We start from the raw sequence: 26,318 nt of genomic DNA, 5'->3' as shown, positions 1-26,318 counted from the left end.
TTATACTATCAACTGAAATGATTTAATAATTTAGTGATTGGGTTTAGAGTCGATCGTACAACCTCCTTATTCCATTTTAGTCTATTTTAGTCCAGAAACCCAGAGTATTTCTTATATTATCTATTTTAGTCCAGAAACCCGCTGAGATCATCTACATGCCCGAGTCCAAGAACTTCTTACAATCTCGTTATCTAAGGCTTCAATGGGCGCCAGGTGTTCAATGCATGTAGTTCCTACATTTCAGGCTTATGGATGACCAGAATCCCGGTAAATATCTCAGTGGCTCCTGGTTCTCCATGGGTGGGTCCTCAGTCACCACCGACCGTGCGCTTTACGCAGGCGGCGCCGTCCCCATTTCTTTGCTTTAGTCTCTTCCTGTGGTGAGCTTCGTGAATTCCGATCTCGATCGCTACCTCTTCCCCAAAAGCCCAGGAGTAGGCAATTCCAGACTCAGAAGCTGAATCTTGAGAGGGAATCGGAGGAAGGGATGGGGGAGTCCCGGCGGCAGTTGCGAGCCATGCTGCGCAAGAACTGGCTCCTCAAGATTCGCCATCCTCTCGCCACTTGTACCGAGGTCAGTACTCGACTCATGAAACCGCATCCGATCAGCGTTCAACTGCGCGATTCTTAGGACTTTACACTGTACTTTGCTCTTTAGATTCTACTGCCGACGATCGTGATGCTGATGCTGATTGTGATCCGTACGAGAGTCGACACGCAAATCCACCCCGTGCAAGCGTACGGACGATTTTAGATTTAAGTGGCGCCGTTTGGGCATAAATTCTTGGACTCTTGCCTGCTTTTGCTTATATCTTGCACTCAATTATCAGGTATATCAGGAAGGGAATGTTTGTTGAAGTGGGAAGGAGCGAAATTTCTCCCAGTTTTGATAGTATATTGAAGTTGATGTTTGCTAAAGGGGAAAGTCTAGCTTTTGCACCCAATACTTATGAGACGAGATTGATGTTGGATGTATTGGCAATGAAGTATCCTCTTCTAAAGGTAGTGTTGCAGTTTTTCCTATATTGCAAAACCTTTTGCTTGAATCTTTCAATTTTTCTATGCTTTTGTAGATGTGATTATTTTAAAGAGTTCAGGTGGCAAATGGTAACTCTGCAAAGTATATGGTTGGCATCTTGTCAAATAATGTGCTCCTGATTGTATTTAATCCTTTAGCTTTTGAAGAATAGATACAACATGTTAAACGTTACACTTATGCACTGGGGTTTTGCATTTGTGCTACAAATCTAATAAGCATTGTGCGTTCTGGCAATAGATGGTTGGAAGAATTTATGAAGACGAGCTAGATTTTGAAACTTACATACGATCAGACCTTTATGGGATTAATGATCACGCCAGGTAAATTGTCTTTTTCACCTGTTCCATTTCATTGAGCAATTGTATCTATCTGGATTTCCTGTATCTTTAAGATTCATTTCCCTGCTCTTACATCATTGACCAAGCTCTTTTATTAATTACTTGTTAGAATGCTCTTTCAGTACAGCCATAGTCAACTTCTGTTATCCTGCATCCTTGAATTTACTTATCTAACCTCTATAATGAATAAATCTTGGGCCAAGATATTCATAGAAATATCTGTGTTAGTGCATGATCAGTGTACATGTTCTTTTAGAATCATTCATATTGTACCTTTGGAAATTATCTTTAGGACAGCTGATGTTTGATTGTCTGAGCTCATATTTTTAACAATGGCTTGTTATTCAATTATTTGTTTTGTTGTTAACAAGTTTCATTTCCATAAAATACAATATTTTGTACTTATATTGTCAGAGGTTTACAAACTTAAGATAACATTTCTCTTCAGGAACCTATCAAATCCGCAGATCAGAGGAGCAGTAATATTTCATGAGCAAGGTCCTCAAGTTTTTGACTACAGTATACGTCTCAATCACACCTGGGCTTTCTCAGGCTTTCCAGATGTTAAAACCATCATGGATGTAAATGGACCATATCTCAATGACTTGGAACTAGGCATGAACATCGTACCAACTCTTCAGTATGGATTTAGTGGATTTCTAACTGTATGAATTCTTTTCCTTCTCTCTTGTGGTTGTATCATCATGTCAACTTAGTAGGAAACCAATTATTTGAAATTCTGATCTTGGGCCATATCTACAGCTTTTGTATTCTTGTCTTATCTACTATTCAATTGACTTGGCATCTTTAGATTGATCGCCCTTCCACAAGTAGCATAAAGAATATTGTAAAATTGATTCTCTGATATATGAAACTACATTCCAACTCGTAAACAACTATATTCTCTACATTTCTGTTCTCATATTCACAAGTGCTAACACTTTTGAGCTTTCCATCCCAACTATTTGGGTAGGCAGTTTAAGTTTGTACTTATTGGTTATATTCTACTTTTTATTTTTAGTGTTTTCCTATTTCTAGTGTCATAATGCATTTCCTTCATTTATTTTGAACTCTTCATGTTCATGCAGTTGCAACAGGTGGTGGATTCATTAGTAGTACTTTTTGCCCAACGAATTCAAGCTAACATTACCTCAGGGAGTGTACCATTATCTATCCCATCAGCAATCCAGTCGGACATCAATCTTTCTTGGATACAATCTATTCCCGCCAAAATTAGAATTGCTCCATTTCCCACTCGTGAATATACAGATGATGAGTTTCAATCCATTGTAAAGACGGTGATGGGAGTACTGTGAGTACAATTCCTGTCTTTCTTGAGTTTCTTGGAATTCATTTTCCTTAAAGTAAACTTTCAGTTACAGCCTGTTGCTTTTAAAGTATCAAAGGCAGAATATTGTTATTAGAACAGCAAAATTTCCCTTCCCATGGTCTATAAGTTTGCATAGATGACGAAGCCTTTTTCCTTAACATCACTCCATGTTGTCACACCTGCTCAGTCAAGCACATAAATGACATCTAGGCACCAAAGCTAGCGTAAAACTAATCTGACCTCTCATATCAATTCTTTTTTTTTTTTTTTTCTTTTGGGAGAAAAGTGCATTAGGTCTAGTTAATATCCATTGCATAGGTGGCCGTGCCGATCGGCACTTGCCGTACCGGTGGCGTATCGACACATGGCACGAGAGGTGCCACACGACACCCCTCCTAATAGCTTTGTCATAGACCTCGCCGAGAGCGGCGACGGCGACGGCCAAGGTGGTACATTTTTCTTTCCATTTTTTACGGCACGTGCTGTGCTGTGCCGTGTTGTGCCGGCCAGCAGTCTGCACAGGCCGTGCCTGTCTATTGGTCTCAACTACTTAATGATATCTAAGTTGTTGTCCTTTTGGTTTCTCAAGAGTGGTGTTGTATTGTTATGCTCTATGATTGATTGAATATGGTTCTATTTGTGTTTTTATTACTATTGTGGATTTCTACTTCCTAATTGTCCATTCTTCTTTTAATATAGTTGGCTTCTAAGCTTTTGCCACATACTAGTTTGGATAAAATACATCAATAGACTGGATGTGGTCAAAAGGTTTCAATTTTTTATTAGGAAAGGTCTCATTTATTTTACTTACTTTTTCTGTTTTGCAATTGTGTTGCATTTTGGGAAGCAGATATCTCTTGGGATTTCTCTATCCTATTTCTCGCCTTATCAGCTATTCTGTCTCTGAGAAGGTACTCTGGTGACATGAGTTTTGGTGATCTAGAAACTTGTGCTCTCCTTTTTCCCTTATCTGGAAGAATAAGCACATTGTCTTTTTATTTGTGCAGGAGCAGAAGATTAAAGAAGGCTTGCACATGATGGGTCTTAAAGATGAAATATTTTACCTTTCCTGGTTCATTACATATTCACTACAGGTAATTACTATGCTTGTGAAGACCTCCTTCTTTACTTTTGATTGTCCATTGATATCGGAGTCTTGGCATTTTATGGACGAATTCTTTGATTGTACTTATTTCTGCCTTTTTGACTCTATAATATGCTCTATGCTACAAAATGAAATATTTTATTTGTGAAATTTTACACTCATGGTAAAAATCTTTTTGAACAGTTCATTTTGGTATTTATACTTATTGATGTTTGAGGTGGTTAATGTACGGTTGATCTCGATCCTAGGTCAAAACTAGTCTTGTTTGAAACGAGTACGAGTAAGAGAGAAAGAGAGGGGGAAGAGAGAGAGAGAGAGGGAAAGAGAGGGAAAAAGAGGTAAAGAGAGAGAAAGAGAGGGAGGAAGAGAGAGAGAGAGAGAGAGAGAGAGAGAGAGAGTTTATGGGTTGCGATAGTAAGAGGGAGAGGGAAGAAGAGAGGGGAAAAGAAGGGAAAGAGAGACGCGGAGAAAAAAATAAAAACTATGCTGGAGAGGGAGAGACGTGGTAGTCGGTGAGGGTGAGGGAGAGGGAGAGGATGAGGGAGAGAGAATTAATAGGAGAGAGAGAGAGATAGTGGGCGAGAGAGTTTGATTAGAGGGAGAGTTAGCATGAGAGAGTTTGATAAGAGAAAGAACTAGTAGTAAAATAGAGTTTGATAAAAGAGAATTAGTGAGAGATAAGGTAATATCTTTTTATTTGTGTGAGAGAGGGAGAGAGAGTGTGAGTGGTAGAAAGGGGGTAGATAGAGATTAAGAAAATCGTATTTATTTTTTAGTTTCTAGACTTTATATATAATAATCTATATTTATATATTATTTTAATTTTTTTTTAAATTTAGATTTTTTAATATTTTAAAATACAGGTTGATATGGACGGTCGATATGCATCATCTTTTTGGATCGATCCTGATCCCAATTTTGATACTTGAAATTTTGGTTTACTTTGAAAACCTTAATGCTAGCTTATTTCATGTTTTTAGAATCTTAAGGATCAACAAGTACAAATGCCACACATTCACAAATGCACCCTGAGTTCTTTAAAAGATAGAACATCATAAAGAAAAAAAGCCCATGCGTAGGTGTGTGAACTAATGCCATAAGAAGGAACCTCATTAAAGGACTGATCCAAGTTCCAACTGCGGTAAGTGATTGCCAGGAAATATCAATACATCTTGACATTGTGTAGGTGGTAGTAATCTCTTATTTTTCTTTCCCTTTTCCTTTCGAATGCTAGTTATTAAACTTATTATACTCTTATAATTTATGCCTTATTTATGCATCAAGTAATTATAAATAAATTTAGATATATGTAATATGATCTACATGATGGTAATTGTTTTTGCTTGGTGGCTCTACTACACAATATTCTTATTGTTTCTGTTTTTGCCAATTCTTTTGATTATCTGTCACCTTACACTGATGTTTTGTTACCAAGTGCAGCTCCATCTATTGCTACCTTGGTAAATATGTCATATTTTGTAGTGTTTTCCTTTAATTGTGAGTCATTGGAGTTGTCTCATAAAAATGTCTTTCAACTTTTTTTCTTGTTGTTTCTGGCTTGCACATTTTGAATATTAGTGGAGTTTCAGTTGACAGAGTACTAGTAAGGAGAAATTAAAATGTATTGCATGTGTATGACAATTGACAAACCTATTCTTATGTCTTGCTCACTAAGTCTTTATACACTTTTGCAGTTTGCAATATCCTCAGCAATCATTACAGCATGCACAATGAGCAGTCTTTTTCTATATAGTGATAAGTCACTGGTCTTTGTCTATTTCTTTTTATTTGGTGTAAGCGCAGTCATGCTTTCCTTCTTTATCTCCACATTCTTTTCTCGAGCAAAGACAGCTGCAGCAGTTGGCACCCTATCTTTTCTAGGAGCTTTCTTTCCTTATTATTCAGTCAATGACCCTGCTGTTCCAATGTAAGTCTTGATTCTACTGTTCTATATTTTGATATGTGTCTGGATAAATGTCATGAGATGAATCGAAATGACTTTTGCATCATTGTTCTTTCAGGATATGGAAAATTTTGGCTTCATTGCTTTCCCCTACTGCCTTTGCTCTTGGGACAGTCAATTTTGCTGATTATGAGCGTGCTCATGTTGGAGTTAGGTGGACCAATATGTGGCAGGTAGGTGACTTTCAATATATTTAGTTTAGGCATCTATGCTTCCAAATACATATTCTGAGGGAAAATGAGTGCAGGAATCATCTGGAGTAAATTTTTTTGTCTGTCTTATGATGATGATGGTTGATAGTGCTCTGTATTGCTCCTTCGGTCTATACCTTGATAAGGTAAATATTGCTGCTTCTTTCGGATGTGCAATAATGCTAGTTTTGCATGATTGTGTTGTTTTGCGCTGCTATCCCATATTGTTGATTTGCAAATAGTATTCCATCTTATTGCGTTATGATGGTTTCTTTTTCTACTGTTCTGTTATTGAAGAGATACTCCTATATCATTTTTATCGAAAAGAAAAAGAATCATTGCAGCCACCGTGTGTTTGGAAGAACTTAAAGCATATTAAGGAGAAATAACTAGAGAGACATTGTATGGAGATTAGAAGCTAAATCAATCCACTATGATTTTTCTTGCCGATGACAAATCTGCTTTAGCTGTGGAATTCTTCTTAAAATAGTTGAGCTTTATGAGTTTTATTGCACTTTTGGTTACATGCAGAATATCAAGTTAAATTTCTCAAATATGTTTATGCAAATAATTAGATTTCTTCCCCCCCCCCCTATACATTTTCATCAGCACTCTGATATAAAATTCGATCATCTATGATTATTTTTCTATTTTTTACAATCTCATACTTGCCATGTTGACAATTTTACTCAATCAGGTTCTTCCTAGAGAATATGGAGTTCGTTATCCTTGGAACTTTTTGTTTACTAGGCTATTCTGGCAAAGGAGAAAAACATTTCACTATTATGCTGATAACCAACAATATAAACTTAATGATGAACTATTGAATGGAGAGAAACAGCATACCTCTAAAGGTCTATCTGAGCCTGCAATAGAGGCAGTAAGTTTGGATATGAAACAACAAGAACTTGATGGCCGGTATATTTTTTGTTGCTTTTTTACATGTGTAAGTTTCTTGTTTGGGATATTAGTTGTAACATATATTTATTTTCTCCATATTCCAGTTGTATCCACATCAGGAATTTGCGTAAAGTCTACACCACAAAGAAGGGGCAGTGTTGTGCTCTTAACTCACTTCAACTTACTCTCTATGAAAATCAGATACTTGCTCTTCTAGGTATGTCTCATTCATCTAATTTTGATGTATCATACTTGCACATAAGTACCCAGAAAGTAACTGGATTGGACTCTGATTCTATCTCAAATAGACACAGGACAATTAGGTTCTCTATTAGAAAATTCATTCTCTAATGATGCAACTTATTTGCCACAAAAAGTTAAGCTGAAATATTGATCATACGTTTGTTAAGGTACTGAAGTTTTCTTTACTTTGAAGGACACAATGGTGCTGGTAAAAGCACAACTATTTCACTACTTGTCGGTCTTCTTCCTCCAACATCTGGTGATGCTGTGATTTTTGGAAAGAGTATAAGGACCGACATGGTAAGTTCAATAATTCTGGCCTCATCACCAATAATTTGTATGATGAATATAGAGACTGCATAAATGATGCTATAGATGAGAATATGACGTAGCCTCACTTGCTTAGAAAGTATATTAGACATCAGTTATTTATACTATTGGAATTACTTTAACATGGTAAGATAAACTGAAGATGAAGAAACAAAATTAATAATGATTCACATGATTCAAGATTTCCATACATCCTTTTCTGTTTGATTAGCATGAGTACCTATGTCTCCAATGTTCTATAATTTTTTAGCGTATGTTTACAGATAGGTTAAATTCTCTTTGTCTGTCAAAAGATTCCTACAATAGTTCAATGCCCTAATTTTATCTTGAGAATGACTTTCAGAATTTGAGGAAATGAAGAATACCAAAATGTATGGGTTACATGACAAGTGTTTGTTTTTTCATGCCATAGCCATTTGATGAGATGAAAAATGATGGTGAGAATTTACTATGTCATGACTCTGATTATTCCTCTCTTTGGAAAGCTTACATAGCTGACCTTTGGGTTGTGATTTTCAGTTTTAAACATTTTGGTTATTGATGTCCACTTTTGTCCCTGTCAGAGTTCTTTGGATGTACCTTAGCTTGTACATGATTGATGATACAACTTGTTATTAGTTTCTAGGTACATGAGGATATCATGATTTGAGGTTCAGTTGCGGTTTATGTCCTTTTTTCTCTCCATAGTGATCATTTTCTCCTTTTAGTTAGTCATTTACTTCTTGATTTTCATCTTTTGCTTCTTGTAATCAGATAATTATTCTTGTAGGATGAAATACGGAAGACATTGGGTGTATGCCCTCAAAATGATATACTTTTTGCCGAATTGACAGTAAGTACAGTTGGCCTTTCTTTATTTTGTTTCTTCTTTTTTGTGCAACAAGTGACAACAGTTACCTTCATACTATTTTTCTCCTTAAAGCTTATGTACAGTAAATGTGCATGCTGCGATCTTATGTTTGGAAATGATTCTAAGCTTTTAGCTGACTTTTTGTATTATTGTCTTGGTATCTGTTATACACTTATACTCTATTCTTATTTCAATACAATGAATAGAGGGCATTGTGTTATGCACTAATCTTTACTATTCTTATCAACTCGTGTAAATCTGTCAACTTTCAGCTAACCAGAGTGATTTTTAATGGAAAGACCATGAAGGCAGAACTTGTAGCTGGTTTGTAGTGGAAAAATTTGTCCATGAAAAGTTTAGTATATAATCAATGTCTTAACTCTTAAGTAATTGATGATTTGTGAAAAATTTCAGTCTTCTAGATAATTGTCTATCCACTTCAATGTTTGCTTCACTTGCATTGACGGTTGAACTTGGTTTTATTATTTCATTTATGAAGGTAATTTTTAATAGGTATATAAATCATGTGATTATTCACAATTTTCCAATTAACCATATTCTTCATGGACTCTTCAGTCATCATTGATTTGTGCATGTTATTTACTAGCAAGATTGTTGATTCTTTCAATTTTCAAAAAAAATTCAAGGCTTGTCAATTGTTGTGACCATGCAAAGTATCATTGGAAAAGCTGACATCTCTATTTTGGGTAGTGTGGATGTGGATATTTTAGTTATCAAATCAGTGGCTAACCATTGGAATTTTTTTTTCAAAAAAAAATGTCAAGAAATATTGGATACTTGGGATGTTGGAAAATGATGCAAATAATGTCAGTTGCTAGTAGGCATTATTAATCTAGGGAACTCAAAGGTGAACTGCTGGTTTGTACATTGGGAAGGCTTGTGCGTTAAAGAGAAAAATACAGCTTGGTCATCCATTTCACCAACTATTTCCAGGGCAATTCTTATTACTTAGCTTTATGCACTTAATCACCGATTTCTATAGCTGGAACCAACAGTATATACTCCTTACCTATTAGATCTATTGTCATTTTTTCTATTGGTGGAAAGGATCAAGCTTGACCTATAAGACTGGTACTGTTAGCATGTTACATTATATTTCTATTGATTCTTCACATCTCTTCAATAATCATACAGCATGTCAAATAGATGCCATTTGTGTTTTTCATTTGGATCTCCTGATTCAGTGTCTTTAACTTTCAGGTTTGTTGATACATGTAGTTGTTCTTACCTTTCAATTGAACTTCTTCTAGGTGAAGGAACACATGGAAATATTTGCGATTCTAAAAGGTGTTGAGGAAGACTGCTTGGATCGAGAAGTGATTGAAATGATAGATGAGGTCACTTTCATAGAGATAATCATTTACAACTTTACATTTGCTTGATATTTTAAGCAGTATCATATATTGATGCATAATTGTGAACTAATTTCATACTGCGGTCAAATAGTCACTTCCATACGTAGTCCTTTTAGGTACTCAACATATTTTAATATGAGTTGGACTTCATACTTAATTTCATAGCAGAGAGGAATAAAAGTGCTCACTTCTCAAGGTGCATCCAATAGTTAGAAAAGTGTAAATAATCTCCATGGCACTTCTGTTTAGGGAAAGTGCACATAACTATGCAGAAGCTTTTTACCCTTTAACACTCATTTATACATTGTTATTTGTCTACAATTGATCTTGATTCTTGACTACATATTCTATGTTAAGATTGTTGACACTAGACCAGCTCATTGGAACTTTGGAAGATCAACTCCACTGGATGTTGAATGTTCTTGGAAACCAAAAGGAGATCCTCTAGGTCCTTTGGTTTGCATCTCAGTAGCACAAGATAGATAGATCTATTATTAAGTGCTTTTATTACTCTTTTGGAGTGTGTTGGTGTATTTTTATGTATGTAATTGTGGACAATATTTAAGCATATTTTCTACTTTGCAAAAATATACTAGCCTACCTATAATATAATAAGTAGGCTACAGCACGATGTAAAATTATAGGAGAATATGTAAAGAAAGATATAAATGGATTTAGTTACTTGCTATGCATGTGATAAGTGGAAAAGCATCTGTCACCATGCAAGTCTTATTACATGTGTTGCTCTCCAACAAGTGCTGTCATTTACTGATATTAAATGCATTCCATGAGTCTACATAGCAGCTCAATTAAATTATCATATTTACTACTACTTGCATATTCAATTGATAACCCTTTCCTATCCTTCCTTTAGAAATAGTATTTAGATGTGTTTTATTTGACTTGTCTTTAGTGACCTTATACAATAAGAGCAACCATGCCTTTTCCCAGCTATCTTAGGTTGGAAATATGGATCCTCTTTTTTAAAACTGTTTAGTCCCAATTATTTTATGGGTGAGTCATCAATATAATTCCTGTTGCCAATGAACTCAAAAGTAATTTTATGAGTATTGAGATGCATCTTAGCCATCTCATGAAATTTATCTCATTTGGAAGTTCAGGAAACTGGAAAAAATATTTGACTTTTTATTGTATCCATCAACTTTTGGCAACTGGCAAGTTCTGGAAAGTAGATATAGAAAGCTAGAAACATTTAGCATATCCGGTTATTTGTTCATTCTTGCCTTTTATTCTGTGTTATTGTAAGATCATTTTATGGTGGTCATCATTAAGTCATAATGTAAAAACTAAGAAGCATTGTTAACCACTCTAGGTGATTATGTGGGATAATGTCTTCAGCTGATTAATCTTGATAAAAATATCAGGTCCTTTTTGTAACTTTGTATTTAATCTAGGATTTTTTTCTCTTTCTCTTGGGTCCTACTTGGATGATATCAGGTTGGTTTGGCAGACAAAACTAACACACTTGTTGGTTCACTTTCTGGGGGAATGAAGAGAAAGTTGTCCCTCGGCATTGCACTTATAGGGAACAGCAAGGTATGAAAAAGGCTATATGCTTTTGAATTAATGATCTTCTCATTACATTGTTAAGGTACTTTTTTCAATATACAGGTTATCATCCTTGATGAACCAACCAGTGGTATGGATCCATACTCAATGCGTTCAACATGGCAGTTAATAAAGAAAATTAAGAAGGGAAGAATAATACTACTGACGACACATTCCATGGATGAAGCTGATGTTTTAGGTGATCGGATAGCTATCATGGCTAATGGTCACCTGAGGTGCTGTGGAAGGTCTTATCTTCTCTACTTAATGAATTTTGTACCTGACATGTGTGTTTGTGTATATATATGCCATCAAAACTCAAAAGTACAATAATGACCTCTCCATTTATGTGTTGCATCTCATTTTACTGCATTTGATCTTATTTCTGAAAATACAAAGATTGGCTCAATACCATATACCTCAGATAGTTTGTATTTCATTATGTATGTCTTTTGGTTCTTTATCCTCTACAAGTGTATCATTTGCTAGTTACTCTGGCAAACTATCAAATGAAATTCCTTTTGGTGACTGGTCTGTCAGATCAGAACTTGACTAATGTGCAAAATGATGTCAAAACTGGAAATCACTGTCAAATAATGGTATGAATTGTACGCTACCATAGAAATTGCTGGTGGATGAAGTTTCTAAAGGAACAGTGATCTATGGGATCAGATATCTAGAGAAAGGAGGACAGAACAAGCAGTAGGTTGTTATCATGGTGATGCAGAAGAGCCTATGAACATGTATTGTAATTGATGACTGTCAAGGAGATATGATCAGAGAAATGTGGGACAGTTTTACGGAATAGAATTTATATACTAATGAGAAAAAGTAAAAATGTGAAGAAAGTGGGCAAAACAGATGTATCCTACATATTTGTGGTGTTGATCATGTTGACCGGTGCCTGTCCAGCATTTAGTTTCTTTTGCCACATGGTTGGGCAAAACAGATAGGTTCTTGTTGAAACTTCAAGACATGCACTTTGCTTTAGTGGTTGAGTACTATAACCATAGCTTCTTGATTTCATGTATTGTACTTTGTGCTAGTATTCTTTAGATATATGACATGACCATTTGAAGTTTTCTCTGTCAAATTCTTTTTGAAGATTTTCTTTAGTTCTTAGTTTTTTCAGGTTCATTTGGTTATAATCTCAAATAGTCTTGAAAATTGAATGATAGTTCTTATTGGTTCTTTCCTCTGTAGTTAATCCTGCTTGTATTGTTTGAACTTATGCTGCATATAAGTCACATCTCTGTTGATTTTGCTTTTGATATGTATCATTGCATTGACAACAATATATTCTGAATAACAAACAGTGACCTTAATGAAATCTTAGCTAGAGAATCTGAGAAAGTCTCAGTAAATTGTGTAACATATTCTGATTTTGTTATGTATTTATCTTTATAATCGTTGTTGTGCAGCTCTCTTTTCTTAAAACATAAATATGGAGTTGGCTATACACTTACTATAGTAAAGGTTTGTGTTTCTAGCTTTTTCCCATATGTATGCTTTTTTTGGAATACCCTCCTTTATTATGTGATTAAGGATGTCATAAAATTTTAAACAGAGTGCTCCTTCTGCCTCCATGGCTACTCAGATTGTTCATCGTCATGTTCCAACTGCTACATGCTTATCTGATGTACGTCTCTTTCCCCATTAAATATATTGTTATTCTATTTTTATGTCAGAATATTTCTCGTTCTCAGTGTTGTTCTCCATGATTTAGTGCTTAAACTCAAGTTAGGATGTAGCAGGCTTCTTCAGTGAAGATGTTCATTAATTCATGAAACATCTAATTGCTCAAATCTGCTTAACCACCGGATTAATTTATTATGTTTTGGTTCCATTTTTTTATTAAATACACCATTCATGCCTTTTTTAAGTCCACGTTACTTTTTCTTGAGGCACTTAACTTCCAAACATGAGCTTTGTTCTTCATTTCTTCCATCTATCTTTGCTCATTATGTAGTTAGGTTCACTTTCCTGCGACAATATGATTTGTGCACTGTGTATGAGGTATTAGATTTTGATACAAGTCCATTCCTTAAGCGATCATATATAATTGACACTGAAATAAGTGAATAACTCAAATAACTCACTTCAGTATGACTAATGTCTTTCCATTTCTTGGCTCGCTCTCCATTTTTTATTTCTCTTTTGTCCTATATTGTAAGATAGTAAAATCTGATGAAATGGATGGTCTATGTAAAAGAAATATCACAATGCTTTCACATGTATTGTGGAGATCACCATCAGTGAGACTGATATATTAAGATTATGAACTGACCATATTGCAAATTTGTAGTGAAATTATTTTGCTTGTGTAATGTACAGGCAAAGCTTTACTCTTCTAAATGTAACATTCTTGGTAGTGTAATTGTCACTATAACATGTAGCACTACCTTGATGTTCTTAAAGGTAGTGAAGCTACAAACAATGCAAAGGTGTAGAACCACCCTGATGTTAAATTATTTTGATGTAGCTATTGTGTGGCTACCTCGGAGTATTTTCACGTTGTATGGCTTTGCCATGATTGTGGTCTTACACAGTTGCACCTGATCTGTTTGTTGAGGAAAAATATATTTCTATAGTCATGGGAAATTCTTCTGGACTCTTCTTGTAAATATGAATTACAGCATCATAGTGCATGCTCTTCAATTAATGGTAATTCCAAATTTGTTGTCTTGTGTAAAGATTTCTCATTATAGTAATGTAGTTAGATCCTCACTGCTGCCATCTGTTCTGATAATACTAAGAAAATGCTTGAATTTCTTTACTCTCACAAATGTGTTAGATATGTTGCTGAAAATTGTTTGTGTCCCACTTCTAGGTTGGCACGGAAATTTCCTTCAGACTTCCTCTTTCATCATCTTCTTCTTTTGAAAGTATGTTTCGGGAGATTGAAAGCTTTATCAAAAGGCCTGGCATGGAAATTGAGAATCAATCGTTGTATAGTGAGAGCTTTTTTGGCATTGAGAGCTATGGGATCTCTGTCACAACTTTGGAGGAAGTATTCTTAAGAGTTACTGCTCAAAACTTTGGTGAAAATGATAAAGGCGAATCTCTAGTATCTCATACTGGATCAGACTTTTTAGTTTCTGAAGCTTCCAATTGTTCATTGATAGAACCATCACATGCAAAACCATGTGTGGGCATCCCTACAAAGCTTTTCAGATGGATTTGTTGTACTTTGGTAAGAGGTTGCAGCTTAGTATTTGAGGCTGTATGCAGTTTCATTGCTCTGGTTACTATTATGTTCTGTTGTTGTGACATGCTTACAAGTACTACCTTTTGGAAACATTCCAAAGCTCTATTCATCAAAAGAGCAATTTCTGCCCGAAGAGATCGAAGAACAATAATATTTCAGCTATTCATCCCAGCTGTATTTTTGCTCTTTGGCTTACTTTCTCTGAAACTTAAGCCACACCCTGATCAGTCCTCTGTAATGCTGACAACTTCATATTTCAATCCATTACTACGAGGTGGTGGTGGTGGGGGCCCTATTCCATTCAACCTGTCCCAGTCTATTGCTGAACAGGTTTGTCTCTCTACTTTTTTGCAGCATAGCATGTTGCGTGGGCTTCATCTCAGCCTACTTATGTGGATATGCTTAAATTTCCTCAATGTGAACTTGTCATATGGCTAATTTATGGTCATGCTACAGGTTGCAACTAATGTGAGGGGTGGTTGGATTCAGAAACAAGAACCAAGGGCTTTTAAGTTTCCTGATCCGGAGAAGGCACTTGCTGATGCTATTGATGCAGCGGGACCAAACTTAGGTCCTGCTCTCCTTTCCATGAGTGAATTCCTGATAACTAGCTTGAATGAATCTTACCAGTCAAGGTAATGTAGTTTGGGACCTTGATTTCTCAAGATCACTCATGCGCTATTTTGCTAATATACTTCTTTTTATTTATGCTGGTATGCTAACATATTTAAAATGCTTATTTTAAGATAAAATATCTAAGATTCTACTTCTTTTTCATTTTTGCGAGAATATGATTTATGTTTTAACTTTTAAAGATTAATTACCTCAGCACAGGTATGTTATGATTGCAATTTAATTCTCTTCTTATGTCTTTGCTAATCTACTTTATATTTGCATTATAGCTATATCATTTTTTTTCTTATTCTGAAGGTATGGTGCTGTTGTAATGGACGATCAGGATGGTTATGGGAGTATTGGATACACAATACTTCACAACAGTTCTTGCCAACATGCAGCACCAACCTACATCAATTTGGTGAATGCTGCAATTTTGAGGATTGCAACAAATGATAAAAATATGACAATTCGGACTCGTAATCACCCGTTGCCAATGACAATGTCACAAAGGTCACAACGACATGTATGGGTCTTTCTTTCATAGTGTTATGCTAACTTTGAAAATTTGAATATTGCTCACTGTTATATAATGATGGTTATTCATCTGTTCAGAACTCCCTTTGGAAATGCCTGCCCTTCAACATTTTAGTTCCCATGAATTTGAACTATAGCACATGTAACTACTACATTTGTGGAAGCCGTAGATGACACTTTGGAGCCATGTTCTTCTAGAATATCTGACTTGTATCATTTGGGCACTATGCAGGCCATTACAAGCCCTGGCATAAAGAACATGCACATTTGTCAATTATTGTAGTTTATCCAACTATTATATGAAACTAGGCCCTGGTAGCTGTTCCGTCAAGTAGGAGGCCTACCCTTGAAGGAATCTACCAAGGTTAAAGACTGTTGAAGGAACCTCCTGATAGTGCTTCTCTTACCAAGTAATTTTAGGTCAAATTGGGCCCACTTAGCCATCTTTAAAGCAATGAACCGAGAAGTACTTGAGAAGTATCCGAGTTGCAATATTGGTTTTATTCTCAACTTAGATATTTAAAGGAAGTATCCAATTTGTGTGCGAGTTTATTTCTACCAAACCCCCTGAAAAGATGCTATGAGCAATGCTAAAACTATAGTCAAATTAGTGGATTTGACAATTTGTTCACGTTATGGCCAGATTGAATGAATTTATGACATCTTATGTGGGATATGGCATTTAAGTGATGTTTATGTTCATCTAGTTTTACTTCCATTACTGCAGTATTTCAGTCTAGATGGTTTGCACATATGACTTCATCAGTATTCTTGTAATATTATATATATTTGATCGATTTGGTGTATATGTTAACTTTTATTATGCTAATCATTTTTGGACTATACATTTGTGTAGGATTTGGATGCATTCTCTGCTTCAATTATTGTTGCCATTGCGTTTTCTTTCATTCCAGCATCATTTGCTGTTGCTATTGTCAAGGTGATTCTCTTTAGCTTTTATTCCTGAAATTTGAATTGAAGTTTGTCACTTTGCCTTTTGTACTTTTTTAAGGCTCAGTTAATTTATCGCAAGATGTTCTTCGAGAGCATGAAAACTACATCAAGTCCTTCTGGTGTTCTACTTCTTTTCATGTTTTTTTTAAATCGAGTAATTTATTTTATAAAGATGTATTCTAAATTTATGCAGGAACGTGAAGTCAAGGCAAAGCATCAGCAACTGATTAGTGGGGTATCATGATAATTTAAAGAGCTCGAGTAAATTGTATCCTGTTCTTTTTTCTTTTTTCTTCAATTTTACTCAACCTGACTATTTCTCAGGTTTCCATATTTTCATACTGGATTTCAACTTACATATGGGACTTCATCAGCTTCTTGTTTCCCGCATCACTTGCCATGGCACTATTTTTCATCTTTGGTGGGTAATGACCTCTAGATAATTACAATAAAATGTTACTAGGATCCTTCAATTAATCTAAAGATAGATGTGTCAATGCAACATGACATGTGTATTAGTATGGCATTTGCATATGCAGTTGTATATAAGACAAGCACATTTTAGGAAGCATTCGAATGGTACAACTGTACAAGAACAATATCCCATCTAATAAGCCTACCTAGTACAAGTAGCTATAAGTCCTTCATAAGTTTAATACATCAATTATATCTTGTCCACCTGACCTTGGATTGTATCACAAAATGTGATACAGAACTTATAAGATATTCTTCATTTGCAGGGTTGAATCAGTTTGTTGGAAATGGTTCTTTTTTGCCAACAATTGTGATCTTCTTGGAATATGGCATGGCAATTGCCTCATCAACCTATTGCCTCACTTTCTTTTTTTCTGACCATTCAGTTGCACAGGTTTATCTCTTTACAGACTCTCTTATTGGCTCAGAAGCACAAGGAAGATTATTACATTTATTTCTGTTTAAATTTTTATTGCAGAATGTGGTTTTGCTGGTTCACTTTTTCAGTGGGCTCATTCTGATGGTTATTTCTTTTCTTATGGGACTCATTGAGGCAACAAAAAGTGTGAATTCATTACTAAAGGTTGTGTTCACTTCTACTAGATCATTGCTACAATATTGTGTGGCCCAAACATGTTGTTTTGTGGCTTTTGCCTTCATTTTTTGTTGAAGACTATCAGTTGGAGTTACTTATTTTCATGCATTCCTTTTTACTTAATTAAGCAATTTTATCTAATCGTTACTAGGGATATCAATTTTTTCATATAAAGTGATATTTGTGTCTAATGCTGCTTTCCTGACAATGTTTCATTTTCAGATTTTCTTTAGGTTGTCCCCAGGATTTTGCTTTGCAGACGGGCTTGCGTCACTTGCTCTTAGGCATCAAGACATGAAACGGGGAATTGGGAGTGGTATTTTGGACTGGAATGTCACTGGTGCCTCTATCTGCTATTTAGCCGCTGAGGTTCTTTTTTCAATTTAACATGGATTCATATTTTCTCCATAGTTACTCAGATTTCCTTAATTTAAAGTTTATCAAGTCAATAGTGATGATATTAGAGGACCAGTACGTAATACATTAAGAAAGGAGAGTTGCTCGTTTGCTATCCTAAATTCCTAGTGGTTGCATCTCTCTGTTTTTTTTTTCTATGCACTAATGACATCTTTTTTTGGTTGAACCAGCAATTTAGCCAGTTTCATTGTTCTAAAAAAATCTTCTATGGCAATGTTTAATGTGTATATAGAACCCCCCTTCTTATTCTTCTTTAATTCATTTGAGAGAATCTATAATGTACTTTGATAGATTGGATAACTAGCTAATAAACTGGATATTGTAATTGGAAATTTAAGGCCCACGCTCCTTTACTAGTATACTAAGTTTGTAGCATGATACACCTTAAAGTGTACAAAGAGAGAATACTTAAGCTTGATACAATTAATGGGCCATTATTTTTACATGATATAGGAGTTAGAGAAATCATAGAGCTCTACCAGTTGAGGACAAGAAGCTTGTTGAACATGATATCTTCTATGTATTATATAGAATCTGGATCTACATCAATCTGACAAGCAGGAACCCTTTAGAAATTTCTTCTTGAACTACTAGATATCTATTTGTATATCCTTCCTTGATTTTGCTTGGCGTTGTAATTGTACAAACTTTGTGGTTTATTAATTTCTTCTGTTGCAACAGAGTGTGATTTACTTTCTTCTCACAATTGGGCTGGAATTATTTCCTTATGAAAAGCCAAATTTGACTTCAATTAGAGAGTGGTGGCAACATTTTATCTCTGTTAAGCATGGCAAGTCTGGTAGATATTTTGAGCCTCTTATTGCATCACCAGATGATACTTCTGTTTCATTATCTGATGAGGATGAAGATGTTAGATCTGAACGGCAGAGGATAGTTGGTGGCTTTGTTGACAATGCCATAATCTACTTGCGTAATCTACAAAAGGTGCTTATGTCTTCTGCAGTTAATCTATTTGTAGGTTGTGCATTATCTAGCACTTGTTCCGGGCATTGCTCGTAGGTGTAGCATATATTCTTAACTTTTCCCCCTATTATGCACACTAATGGATGTTCCTTCTGCCTATAAATGACAGGTGTATCCTGCTAGAAGAAATCATGCTGCAAAGATTGCAGTTCATTCTTTAACATTTTCTGTTCAGGAAGGAGAATGTTTTGGCTTTCTTGGAACAAATGGTGCAGGGAAGACTACAACCTTGTCAATGTTAACTGGTACATGCAGGAATTGTCTTGGCTTTCTTCATTGAAGTAACTTTTCTATATAGTATTATAATATTTATTTCTTCTGCTATCCGGCACGCCTAGTTATTTTGACTGTATCAACAAAGTTGAACAACAAGCATTAGTAATTTTAAACTTACATTAATTGCTTCTATCTTTATCTCTACGATAATTGCAAAAATAATTATGTCTGCAGAAATCAAAATTGAACTTGGTTCATAAAGTATATGCTGTTAAACTTAAAAAAGAATTGGTGCTTAAATCCTGGTTAGTCCCAATGCATGAGGCTCCCTAATCCTAGGCAGGGTATTCAGAGAGGATGTATCAACCCAGTAATTTTTTTTGAGAAAGTTGTTTACAGGACTTGAATCCATGGCTTTTTAAGAGAGCCTTGCTATCACACCAAGTGATACCCTCTTGAATCTTTATTAGTGGCATTGTTTTTCATTGCAAGTTTCTCTTTCTACCAAATGCAGGTATATGTCCTCTTATAAACATATGAAACGCTTTGGAATTTTGGGCTATCCAATATTTTGTTTGTTAAATGGGTACATAGGAAATGGTTTTATTAAGTGTTGGCTTAACCATAAATGTGTGCCTTCCAATGCTTATGTAATTTGACATGCCTAAATTTCTGCATGTATTTTTGTTTTTAGAAACTCTAGTAGTTTAAACTGGACGAACTGCATCTCTTTTGATTCAAAAGGGTGTCACACCTTTATTATTTTGTTTTTGTGGTTTCTCAGTTACTCCAATCTGATGTTCTGCAGGGGAAGAGAGTCCATCAGATGGAACAGCATATATTTTTGGCTGTGATATAAGATTACAGCCCAAAGCTGTCCGCCAGCATGTATTACCATATCACTTTCTTGTATCTCTTTCCTAATTAATCATAATCAATTATTTTGCACTAAAAAGTTACTTGTTTGTTTTTCTTTGTACAGATTGGTTATTGTCCACAATTTGATGCTCTTTTAGAATTTTTGACGGCTCGCGAGCATCTTGAGTTGTATGCGAGAATAAAGGGTGTTTCAGAAATCAGCATGAATGATGTATGAGCAGCATCTAGCTGTGTCTTGTGTTGACTAGATAGATCACAAATATCTACTTTGTTCAGTTTACTTGTTCAAGCTCCTTAGCTCTTCCATATAGCTGATATAGGTACTGCCTCTCCTTGTAGATCGTCAATCAGAAGTTGTTGGAGTTCGATTTGTGGAAGCATGCAGATAAACCATCATATTCTTTAAGTGGTGGTAATAAGCGCAAGCTCTCTGTTGCTATTGCAATGATTGGGAATCCCCCAATTGTGATCCTTGATGAGCCTTCGACAGGTACACTGACGTTTCTTTTAAAATCAAGTAGGATACCGATATCTAGATATGAAATTAATGGGGTGAAAACCGCACTAAATCGCAGGTATGGATCCTATTGCAAAGCGATTCATGTGGGATGTCATATCTCGTTTATCAACTAGGAGAGGAAAGACAGCTATTATCCTGACAACTCATAGCATGAATGAAGCTCAAGCCCTCTGTACAAGGATTGGTATAATGGTACTCATGCAAAAAACGATCTACTCAACTATTCATGAATGCTCCCATTAAAAGATTTAAACAAATGATCCCTTTTGTTTTAAAGGTTGGTGGCCGACTAAGATGTATTGGGAGTCCACAACATCTGAAAACGCGATTTGGAAACTACCTGGAGCTTGAGGTACTTGTAGAGCTTATAAAAATGTTATTTGACCAGCACAATGTCATTGGCTTTTGTTGTTTTCAGGTAAAGCCTACTGAGGTTAGCTCAGTTGAACTAGATGCTCTTTGTAGAGAAATTCAAGAAACTCTCCTTTACTCCCATAGTAATTCAAGAAACCTATTAAGAGACCTTGAAGTTTGTATCGGTGGAAGTGGAAAACTATCGCTGGACGCTGTATCAGAAATCAGCTTGACAAGGGAAATGATAATTCTGGTTGCACGGACACTTGGCAACGAGGAATCAATCCAGACAATTACATGTTCCATACCGGGTGCTGATGGAGTGTTTGGTGAACAATTATCAGAGCAGCTTATTCGAGATGGTACCAAATGTGCTGAACACTGTCTCTTGCCTATCTTTTTTCCACTATTTCATGGGCTATTCTTTTCTTGCTCTTATCCGTGTTAATATCTTTTTCAATTTCCAGTATGATTTTTCAATCATTTCCAATCAACTTATTTTACTTGACCTAATGGGTGATTAATGCAGGTTAACTAAAATGAAAGCATGTGAAGTACATGGCCACCTTTATATAATTTTTGGAAAAAGTACTTAGGTTAGATTAGAGAGAACTAGGATTTGCAACTCTTTTTATCGAACAAAAGAAGTCTTCAACAGTGCATCCGACCTCTTGTTACTTCAGTTATGATTTGTCTAAAAGGAGCTCAACAGACTAAAAAGCTATCTTTCTATTGTTCCTGAAAGGACAAAATTTCACTTCTATTGAATTTTGTAGACAAGAACTTGAATGCTCTGATCATTGTTGTTAGTTGGATTCTTTTTGGAATGCATAAATGAACAATATCCAAAGAATTGGAGTTCAATTCAAACATGAAAACCTTTGCAGGATTTTCTATATATTGTTCTTATTGAACAGTTAAACATCTAGGTATTAGTGGACTGCTGCGAATTAGATGGCTGTGTGTCTTCAAATGTTGATTGTCTTGCCTTTCTTTCTCTATTTCCGTTAAGATTTCCCATCTTTCTGTGGAAATAGGTGGTGTACCACTGAGAATATTTGCTGAATGGTGGTTGGCAAAACAGAAGTTCTTACTGATTGATTCTTTTGTCCTCACTTCATTTCCTGGAGCCACATTCCATGGTTGCAATGGATTGAGTGTAAAATACCAGGTAAAAAGTAGTCAGTAGAGTAGGCTTTGACTAACTACAATTCTGCAAATAATGCTTTCATTTCATTAGCTTTTAAGTTGTTAATTTTTCCTCAATAAAGATAATAGTCCTGGCATTTTTTTACCTTCTGTAAGTTCTGAAGACAGTAATGGTCAGAGATTCTTCTAGGTTCTCGTGTTTTATAGCTCTTTCAAAACATGTTATTTTGCATTTCAGTTGCCGTACGGAGATGACTCCTCTCTTGCTGACATATTTGGGCATCTGGAGCATAACAGGTACCACGCAGGATATATTCTTATAAAGTTTAGCATGTCTTGTTTCATTTTTGTTCTCTAACCTTTCAAATTTGTAATTCTAACTCTTCAGGAAGAAACTTGGGATAGAAGATTATAGTATCAGTCAATCGACACTGGAGACTATATTTAACCATTTTGCTGCTACACACTAATTCAACAAGACAAGAGAAGAACAAATATCTAACAATTTTTGTCCATTTCTAGTGGTGCATTTTTTGCCCTGTCAATTTTATAAGATACAGAAGAATACTGCCTCTATAGGTTAACAGATCGCAGGTACAACATTTACAACATCAATCAGCAAACAGAGAGCTTGTCATAGATGCTGATGATTTGGTGCAACACCGGTGACTCAAGCTGGTGCTGGACAAACCAGAATACCTATAATCCAAAAGCATACGTTCCTGTTTTGTTTTTTGTTTTTTTTTTTTTTTGCTCTTTGTATTTCTCCTCCTGATGTTTGGAGTTTTCCTTACATCTCGTGATATCCAATCAACCGTAAACTTCCATCTTTAAATGTAAAGCAGCAGCTGGGGTTTGGGGGAGGAGCTTGTATAGTGATAGCCTATTAATTCAATTTGTGTAACATTACGGTCATATCTAAGGGTGTATACTTTCCATTGCGAAATATGTTATTAAGATCAATCTCTGGATTTCTGTGGTACCTGACTTCTGTTCATATATATAATATAAAACCCATAGTCAATGAGTCTACTATACCTATAAAGAACTGTTCGTGATATTTGAGTATTTCAAGTAGCAAGTTTCTTAAGGTGGATCTGTTCGCTATCAAACAGGACAGGAAATGTGCATGTGCATAACCTCGTAATAAATTGACAAATTAACTTCCATTGATTTCAACGATGAATACATGAAAGCATATTATACAAACTTTGTCCCCCATGAGTAATAGGCAATACTGAACAGGAAGAGTAACCACCAACTCTGTAATTGCCTGAATAAATGGACAAACCTTCTTGCAGCTAGGGGACCGTAATCAAGGGAGAGAACCCTAATCACGAATCTTCTGAATACCTATCCAACGGGCATAGTCAACCCACCTGATTAAGAGAATATAGTTCAAAGTTTAGACGCAGGTAGAATCAATTTGTTAAGCTAAAATTTTGTATTATAAGATTCTTAATTCTAAGTTAGAGGCAGGTAGACTCACATTAAGGATCCCAGGAATGTGTTCCCTGTACGAACTGCAAAACACAATGCACTCAACGCGAGTTTTTGATTGTGTAGCAAAGGCTCCAAGATCCGCTGTTCGATTACACCGGCGAGTACTTGATACCTATTGCATCCGACAATCGATTTGTCAGTAAATTTAGAATGTAAGGCATGAGAAAGCCTAAGAGAAGTACAAGGCAACAGATTGAATATTCATATTTGCTCCGTTCATGGGGAGATGATGAGGAAAGAGAAACTAGAGATCTGAAATATATATGGTAAACAAAAAGCTTGAAGCAAAACTAGATTAATCGTGAATACTACACATCAAAGTAGAGAAGCTTAGTAAGGATTATTGAATGTATTCATACCTAAGGTTGCTCGAAACTGCCATATAGACACCGTAAGCAACGCTTGTCGATAATATCGGAACATCTTCTGCTTCGCCAGCAAAGTCCTTGTCAAAGAACTTTCTTGTATTGATTAAGGCATTTGTTATACCAGTACCAATCTGCAAAATATGAAATCAATTAATATTATGACTGCCTGCTCACAGAAATGATCTCTGATAATCTACTGTGACTGATATATGGTAGAGCAATTTAGTGACGTGTGATATACATGGTCAAACTTCTTCATAGTAAACATTATGTTAGGCTAGAGCATCTCGTGCACATATTATTTGTGCAAACAATAGAACTTCTAGAAAGACCAAGACAAACTGATGAAGTAACTGATGTCAATTTATGAAAATTGGTTCAAGGAAAAGAAAATAATAAAGCAGTTCAAGAGTCCACAAGATGAAAGTAACCTACCAGGGAAGCACCAGTTCCTACAACAAAAAGCTTCGATCCATTTCTCTGCACAGAATGCATAAAAGGGAAAGAAGATTAGAAGATGAAGATAGCTCTTCCATAGGAAAAAAATGTGAAGAGAAAACTAAAGAAGTAAATATTAAAACTTACCGCAATTGCACCAACTCTCTGCAAAAATGAGTATGATGTTCCAGCCAAGGCAACCTACAAGGAAAGTTCAAGAACTTGGATATTTTTAAGTACAGAGAAGAAAGAAAATTTCAGAGAAATGAAGAAAATGCAGTTTGGGAATTGACTAGAAAGTTTAGGATGCAATTGGTCCAGCATCTAAAAATCACCTGAAAAGCATTGTCAGGGCAGCTGTAAAAGAACTTGGCAAATGCTCCAGCACTTAATGCAAGAGGTTTTTTAAGAGAAACAGTTGGAGCAGGAAGCCAGACCAGCATAAAATCAGCAATAATTGCCATCACCTGGAAGTGTTATTAGTTAGCAGTGAAAATAACACCAACAAAGAAAAGATTCGTTAGGGTTAACATAGAATCTCGATTTGAATAGGGAATGATAAAGATGTAGATGATCTAAGAAGAACTAACATATAGTGGAATGGTCTTTCATGATAACAATGTAAATCAAAAGTTCTTTAGCATCTAAAACATCGATATGATAACAATCATTACAGAATAGACTTTTGTGAAAACCACTTTAGTGGAACTATCTAGCCAAATAGCCATTATAAAGATGGTAGGTGATTAATTCAGTGTAACCACAGAATGACAGTGGTATCGTCAAGATGGCCACAAAGATAACAATTAATCTGAAAAATGTCACTAGATTAGATGTCACAAGCCACTAGGATAACTATCAAAGTTGCAGTACATAGATTAGAAGTTGCATTTTCTCTTTGTTCCAACAGTATGATCGAAAATAATAGATTGACATATATAATGAAGAACAAGTCTAGCAGAATTATACCACATCTGCAAACACAAAATCTAGCTCCTTGAGAAAGTTCTCCCTTCGCCGTTCCAGCTCTGCGGCAGACTGCAAAAATTGTAAGCGATTTTTATTATTCTAACAGTTAATTGGAGTCAATTATACATCAACAATCCCCTGCCTAAATTATAACATCAAAAAAAAAAAAAAAAAGAATTATCCAAAGCAGTAAATATAACAGAGCGATATAAACCTACCACATGAAAAAAGCAATCACCTTTGTGAAGATCCCAACCCCACACTCCATGGCGACCTTGGCCAGGAAGAGGTCATCGGCGAGGAGCCGCTCCTTGAACCCCCCGAACTGCATCAGCCACCGGAACACCGCCGACTTCTCCAGCTCCGCGAACCGCCGCACGATCGCCCCGGGGATCCTCCCAGCCTCGATCGCCGCCGCGAGATCGGCCGGCACGGACTCCAGAGTCCGTCCCAGCTCCGCCAGCGCAAGAAACGCCTCCGTCCGATTCCTCCCGCTCGAGTCATCCCCCTCGCCACCCCCACCGCCACCGCCGCCGGAATTGCCGGGTCCGTCTCCGCCGCCGTCGCCGGCGGATCGGACGAGTGGGAGGCGACGGAGGTGGCGGGAATGGGGTACTTGGCGGTGGGGACAAGGGGAGCGGAGATGGAGGCGGAATCGGACGGTGGAGATGGGAGTGCGGGGATGCGATGAACGGTGGGAGATTGGCGGGAGAGGGAAGTTGGAGGCGGCGGCAATAGCGGCTATTGCCATATTATGTGGTTCGATGACTTGTAGTTCTTCGGGGGAGTTGACGGGTAACTTTTAATGGGAGATTCCAAATTGCAGTGGATCTTATTTGGCACCCCAAGGAAGGATTTGGGCCTCAAATTTCTTTCTACTAATCCACTCCTTGTGGACTGGGGA

General features: G+C 36.2%; 2 protein-coding genes across 3 annotated transcripts; one reads left to right on the top strand and one right to left on the bottom strand.

Annotated features, from left to right (window-relative positions):
* Window positions 1-292: 292 nt before the first annotated feature.
* Window positions 293-23,116, top strand: LOC140760737 (ABC transporter A family member 1). 2 transcript variants are annotated; one of them, XM_073097720.1, is made up of 40 exons: window positions 293-574; window positions 659-738; window positions 831-1,002; window positions 1,277-1,359; window positions 1,826-2,042; window positions 2,466-2,689; window positions 3,558-3,618; window positions 3,715-3,801; window positions 5,507-5,739; window positions 5,834-5,948; window positions 6,023-6,112; window positions 6,664-6,884; window positions 6,971-7,083; window positions 7,303-7,409; window positions 8,209-8,271; window positions 9,561-9,647; window positions 11,124-11,222; window positions 11,298-11,482; window positions 12,656-12,710; window positions 12,802-12,873; window positions 14,065-14,772; window positions 14,899-15,077; window positions 15,373-15,583; window positions 16,451-16,534; window positions 16,742-16,783; window positions 16,873-16,969; window positions 17,289-17,416; window positions 17,501-17,605; window positions 17,840-17,986; window positions 18,716-18,979; window positions 19,128-19,263; window positions 20,043-20,122; window positions 20,217-20,324; window positions 20,453-20,603; window positions 20,689-20,825; window positions 20,911-20,985; window positions 21,052-21,349; window positions 22,025-22,158; window positions 22,375-22,433; window positions 22,525-23,116. In XM_073097720.1, exons 1-40 carry the CDS (start codon window positions 488-490, stop codon window positions 22,604-22,606), a joined length of 5,676 nt encoding a protein of 1,891 aa, XP_072953821.1. In that variant the 5' UTR covers window positions 293-487; the 3' UTR covers window positions 22,607-23,116. The 2 variants fall into 2 exon arrangements, with proteins under 2 accessions (XP_072953821.1, XP_072953822.1); XM_073097721.1 differs by lacking the exons at window positions 293-574; window positions 659-738; window positions 831-1,002; ... (2 more) ...; window positions 2,466-2,689; window positions 3,558-3,618 and having other exon boundaries at window positions 3,733-3,801; window positions 5,616-5,739.
* On the bottom strand, window positions 22,862-26,258 carry LOC140760739 (protein RETICULATA-RELATED 4, chloroplastic-like). The gene is made up of 8 exons (XM_073097724.1): window positions 25,653-26,258; window positions 25,415-25,483; window positions 24,781-24,912; window positions 24,593-24,646; window positions 24,443-24,487; window positions 23,999-24,138; window positions 23,626-23,751; window positions 22,862-23,515 (listed from the first exon to the last, which is right to left on the bottom strand). The coding sequence occupies exons 1-8, from the start codon at window positions 26,163-26,165 to the stop codon at window positions 23,467-23,469; spliced, it is 1,128 nt and encodes a 375-aa protein (XP_072953825.1). The 5' UTR covers window positions 26,166-26,258; the 3' UTR covers window positions 22,862-23,466.
* Window positions 26,259-26,318: the final 60 nt, after the last annotated feature.

This window comes from Typha angustifolia, chromosome 6 (genome assembly GCF_048772165.1).
Source record: "Typha angustifolia cultivar Huaian chromosome 6, ASM4877216v1, whole genome shotgun sequence".
Classification (NCBI taxonomy): Eukaryota; Viridiplantae; Streptophyta; class Magnoliopsida; order Poales; family Typhaceae; genus Typha; species Typha angustifolia.
Note: the sequence above shows the minus strand (reverse complement) of the source record. Positions and strands in the feature narration are given on the sequence as shown.

Coding starts and splice junctions, on each gene's coding strand:
- LOC140760737 (XM_073097720.1), top strand. CDS start 488: ATGGGGGAGTCCCGGCGGCAGTTGCGAGCCATGCTGCGCAAGAACTGG. Junction 739..830: donor CAAATCCACCCCGTGCAAGC/GTACGGACGATT, acceptor CTCAATTATCAG/GTATATCAGGAAGGGAATGT. Junction 22,434..22,524: donor GGGCATCTGGAGCATAACAG/GTACCACGCAGG, acceptor CTAACTCTTCAG/GAAGAAACTTGGGATAGAAG.
- LOC140760739 (XM_073097724.1), bottom strand. CDS start 26,165: ATGGCAATAGCCGCTATTGCCGCCGCCTCCAACTTCCCTCTCCCGCCA. Junction 24,647..24,780: donor GCCCTGACAATGCTTTTCAG/GTGATTTTTAGA, acceptor CTTTCCTTGTAG/GTTGCCTTGGCTGGAACATC. Junction 24,488..24,592: donor AGAGAGTTGGTGCAATTGCG/GTAAGTTTTAAT, acceptor CATTCTGTGCAG/AGAAATGGATCGAAGCTTTT.